General features: G+C 37.1%; 1 protein-coding gene across 1 annotated transcript; it reads right to left on the reverse strand.

Annotated features, from left to right (window-relative positions):
• Positions 1-3,088: 3,088 nt before the first annotated feature.
• Positions 3,089-4,384, reverse strand: LOC148957733 (uncharacterized). Its single transcript, XM_089114690.1, has one exon. It carries the CDS (start codon positions 4,382-4,384, stop codon positions 3,089-3,091), a length of 1,296 nt encoding a protein of 431 aa, XP_088970816.1.
• Between the last annotated feature and the right edge of the window lie 1,185 nt (positions 4,385-5,569).

The raw sequence follows: 5,569 nt of genomic DNA on the forward strand, positions 1-5,569 counted from the left end.
ATGTCTGATAAATCTGACAATAAATACATGCATTTTGAGAAAAACAGCTCTGATTTTATTGTTTTTTCTCAATTATTATTTCTCATTTTTATGCAAAAAAATCTGAACACAAATGTCTATTGTGTAAGAGCTGTGCAATAAACCCCTTAGTGAATGAGGGCTAAGTCAGAGATCATGTCAGGCTTATTCTAGCAAAAAAGTACAATCTCATGGTATTATACAGTAAACATTATGACCCCACAATTGTACAAAACAAATAAGAAAATTTTTTCATGATTGTCAATTGTTTAAACCATATAAAAATTTTAAGAAACAAAAATAATGTATTCTTTCCATCTATCAAAGTAATGTGAACCCTAAGACAGTTGTAGTGTTTACATATTATTAATGATGATGACATCGTCATATCAAATTTACACTATACAAGAAACATCTCATCCATTGTTGTCTTGTTTAAGTTTATTGAGTAAGAGTTTTCAGAAGATGTATTATTTGAAAAAGAAAATGCTCAGCTCAGCATCAATAGAGAGTGTTTGAAAAACCAAGAACAATAATTGTCAATGTCAAGAACATCCAAATTGAAAAGCAGACATTCTGAACAATATTACCTCTTAAGCAAAACAAAATTAGCAATATTTTATGTTTATACTTGTAAATATCAGTACAGAATATTCAAGATAAAATGTTTTCAGACAAAAATTTCCTCAATTTAAAAAAATTAATAGGGGGATTTGGATCATTTATTGATATAGAAGATGCCTAAACTTGAAAAGTATACAGTTTATATACACATCTAAATACTTTGCCTACTTTGTCTCTTAGTTGAAAAGAAAGGATGCAAAAATTCCGCCTTGATTCTAGAGACTTTGATAACTTTTTTCAGAGGTGTCATAAAGTTTGATGGAGGGGCTGTCCCTTTTAACATGGGGTAGAATATCTTCCCCGTCTAATGTATGCATGCTTCAAGGGGGCACTAGCCCCATATCTTTTCAGTAGCAGCATCTTGGAAAAAATACTATTAAATGGGCATGATTAAAGACAATGTCGATATTCACGATAAAGTTTACTATATATTCAAATTGTAGCAAGGCTTAGGCCAAACAGAGCACGGACAAATAAATTATATGTCAACATTCACGCCTTTCATATGCAATTAATGTTAGATTTGTACATAGCTTTTCTTTACAATCAAGTATGCACGAGTAAAAAAATTGATTTTAAACACAAGGGAGCGTTTCTTGTGAATAAACCATCAGTTTTTGCCACGATTTCACGAATCAAGCTGATGGGCCTAAACTCACCGTATCAACTTTCTATTTCGGCTTACTATTATCATCTACCGCAAGAAATCTAAGCAATCTTTGCATTATAAATAATATATTTTTGGATTTCCAGTAAATTTAACAGTCATCTTGAACTTTAGAATATATCAGCATCTTGAACTTTTTCTCGAAGCTTCGCTATACACTTCCGCCATTACCACTTGGTCACTGAAACGCTACCCGTTTCACGAAGGTTACTGAAACGCATATACGTATCGCCTCAAAGGGGACACTTTTGCATGGGGGACCGATTAGCATACTACACCGGCATGAAAATTCGGTGAAATTTGCTCGCCGTTACATGAAACCCGACATGAAACTGTCGAATTCTTTCGCATGATATTCACGTGACTTCGTGCTTCTCAAAAAAGAGCGGGAAAGTTTAAGAGTAAATTTCTAAAATGGCAGCAGAGGATCCAAGGAAACTTCTTTTGATCACAGTCCTCAATCTAGTTTTTACAACTGGTTGCATTGCGCTACAATGCCAAATGCTTCTAGCTATACAGGTATTCTTGCAACAGCAAGAAATTAAGGAAAAGTTAAGAGCTGCGGTTGAAGATAAAAATCGCGCCCTTTGCCGATACAGAGCCATGAGAAATCGATTTTTGAGGAAAAAAAGACGACAATGGAAAAAGCCTGGTCGCACAAGTGCATGGTGGTTAAATGTTTGGGATGGAGAATGGCATGTTAACTTTAGAATGTCAAGGGAATTTTTTTCAGACTTGTTGTCGAAGTTAGGCCATACATCTGTGCAGCATTTATGCCAGGGTTGCCAGGTGGCCTGGGACCAAAGATGCCAAATTCTGTTTGAAAAGTTGCCAAAAGTTGCCAAACAGGTTTTTTTCTCACAATGACGTCACAAAACTCTCACGCATGCGTACTTAGGCCCAAAGTTAACTATCATGTCCGAGAATCAAGATCGGCAATGTTGATAGAGACATAAAAAATCATTATTCTATTGAAAACATATCTGATATTCCATATTGAAACTCGAGGATTAAAATGAATATAACAAAATATCAAAAAGAGATAAAAAGTGTATCGAAATATATATATATCTTACATGTCTAGCAAATCTGCCATACCGTCAATATCAGTTACAGTTGCCTTATACATATTTTCTGTGTTAAATAAGGCAAGCATTCTTTGAGTTGCAACAAAGTCCTTACAACATCTTTCACCAAAGCATAAATGTGATCTAATTCTCACAACTGATTCTAGTAGATTTGAGCTCATTCTATTGCGAGGCTTTGTTTTCACACTTGTCACCAACGAAAATATTCGCTCTACAACTGCATTACTGACAGGTGTAGTGAGGCATGATAATGCATATAGAGAAAGATCTTCGAACGGATGTTCTCCAAGTAGGTTTCGATACTCAGCCACACCTGACCAGAACTGAATTGCGTCCGTTGGAATTCCTCCATTAAATACTGCAGTTTCCTTCCAATTGACTTGCAATATGTTGCGGTACTGAATGTCAACTTCAGCCATTTTGTCAGCCAGGAGGTGTTGCATGGGAAGATCAAGTAGTGCAGATCTTCCAACCTGGCTCAAAACTTTTGAAGGATGTAGCTGAGCTAATCCTTTGAAAATATTATGTGATGTTGGAATCCTTTTTTCAGGTTGTGATGCTGCCTCCAGAAGCATTGAATGACATCGTCCTTTGGCTTCATTGACTCTTAAAATCATATTTGGATCGTTGTTACTGTCCTTAATTGTCTTCATGGCCTCAAAAATAAACTTTCCGCCAAAGTCAACCTGCTCTATAGGCAAAGCATCATGAGAACACCACTTTTAAAACTTTTGAAGAATAGATGAAGTTGCTGAACCAGCTCATCGGCATCTATACTGGTTGCTTGAAAAAATCCATTAACTTTCTCAAATTCCGTAACAACAGGGCATAAAAATTGAAAATATAGATAGTTTATAGGGTCTTTTAGCATATCTGAGATTAGGCGTGCTGTGTAACGTACACTGGCTTGAGCCTCTTGCTCTGCAATTCCAAAATAGGCCTTGAATTCATTCCAATTCATTAATATGTTAAATATTATTTTACTCCTCACCAGCCAGCGTGTTTCATTGTACTTCTGGAATGGTTTTGGTAGATTTGAGCTCTCTGTTCCAGCATTAATTATGTCAAAGAGCTTCTTGTAGGCATCTCGACGAATCGTGCTTTTAGTGAACCATTTCGGAATTTTTTTCAATAGAAAGCCCAGATGTGATGGCATCAGTTCGAAGGCATGCTTGACACACAAAGCCAAAGAATGACATATACATTTCATTTGCAGGCAATTTGGGGCTTCCTCGACAATCCTCGACCAAAGAGAATTGTGCTCGCCAACCATGTTTGCTGCCCCATCACTTGCATAGCCAACACAGTCTTCGAGCTTTAACCCTGAAGTCACCAAGCATTCCTTCATTGCAGTAAACAGATCCATGCCAGTGGCGCTGATAATATCAACGAGGCCAAGAAATGCTATTACTATGTTCTTTTCTTTCTTGCTGTAATACCTGACAGCCAAACACAAAAACTTCTTACAGGCAATGTCTGTTGACTCGTCAACCATTATACAAAACTTCTGGCCAGCCATGTCATTACATAAATCCTCGTATAAGGCCTTCGAAATTACATTAATAATAATGCTTGTGCATTTTGTACGATGCAGTCTCATCTTTGACAGTTTGCTGCCTGTGCCATGGCGAACAATTATTTCACCCAGATGATCGATAGCAAGTATGGCTGAATGGCATGTTACTGACACTGCCATCTGTATCTCTATTTTCTTGACTACCTCATCTTCTCTTTCAATACCAGTAATTGTGCGATTACTTGCAATTGTAGAGGTAAGTCTTGAATGTTTTGCGGTATCTTGGTGCTTTTTCAAGCTTGATAGACGTGGCTGGCAATTTACTCTGCAGATAGAGCAGTATGCATCGTCTGACCCATCCACTGCCTTTTTCACCCATGGATACGCTCTTTGCCATTCTGGTTTGAATTTTCTACCATCGTCATAGGCTCCTTTCCATTTCATTCCTATCGATGACTTTTTTGAACTCATTTTCAAACAGTAATACAGACAATAGTTTTAGTAAACAGAATGATAACAAATTGCACACCAGTGAATAGATGTTTTAATTTCTATTGTAAAATCTCACATTATTATATATTTTGAAAAGGAAATACAAATATATTGTCCAATCAGCATTGGGAATCGAAAAATACGTACCTTCGATGTCATCCAATCGAAATCATCAATAGAAATGACGACATTCGACATGTGAACAGTATGCAAACATATTTAAACATTGTTTCCTATCACCGACACCACACCTTAACATTAGCAAAGTTGCCGACATCACAGGGTCACACCAAGATGTAAGTACTTTGTTCCGGTCACCCAAGTCAAGTGAATGAAACTTCGAGAAGTGTCAGGGATAGGCACAGGGTGTCATTAACGGAATATTATCGAATTTGAAGGGAGAATGTCACGAAAAGATACTAAGAAAATGTCACAAACTCGTGAAGAGAAAATGTTCAAAAAGTGCCAAAAAATTGCCAAACTTTAGACAGTTGCCAAATCTAAATTTTTAGTTGCCAAACAACATGAAAAAGTGCCAAAATTGCCAATTTTGGCAACTAAATTGCCAAATTGGCAACCCTGATTTATGCAACGGAGGCGATTTTATCACTGATTCCCCCCGATATGAAAAACTGATATGTTTACACGACACTTTCGTGCCGGTGTAATATGCGTTTCGGTCCCCCCATGCGAAAGTGTCCGGGGGGACCGAAACGCATAGCAAAACGACACTATGCAAAAGTGTCCCCTCTATAAAACAATAGGGGGACACTTTTGCATAACAAAACTGTATGCGAAAGTGTCCGGGGAGACCGAAATGCATAGCAAAACGACACTATGCAAAAGTGTCCCCTCTCTAAAACATTAGGGGGACACTTTTGCATAACAAAACTGTATGCGAAATGGTCGGGGGGGGACCGAAACGCATAGCAAAACGACACTATGCAAAAGTGTCCCCTCTATAGAACACTATAAAACGATAGGGGGACATTTACCTAAAAACTGATTGCCCTATCCAAAACATCTATGGAAGAGGTCAATAATTGAAATATCGCTCTGGTTAAATTATTCATCAAAATGTCTTATTGATAGGATCAATAAAATATGATTGACTTTCTTCAAATTTGTAATGGTATAACTATTGCTTCAGTGAAATTACCATCA

Source organism: Rhopilema esculentum, chromosome 20, assembly GCF_057945365.1.
Source record: "Rhopilema esculentum isolate cy_ngs chromosome 20, ASM5794536v1, whole genome shotgun sequence".
In the NCBI taxonomy this organism is placed as follows: Eukaryota; Metazoa; Cnidaria; class Scyphozoa; order Rhizostomeae; family Rhizostomatidae; genus Rhopilema; species Rhopilema esculentum.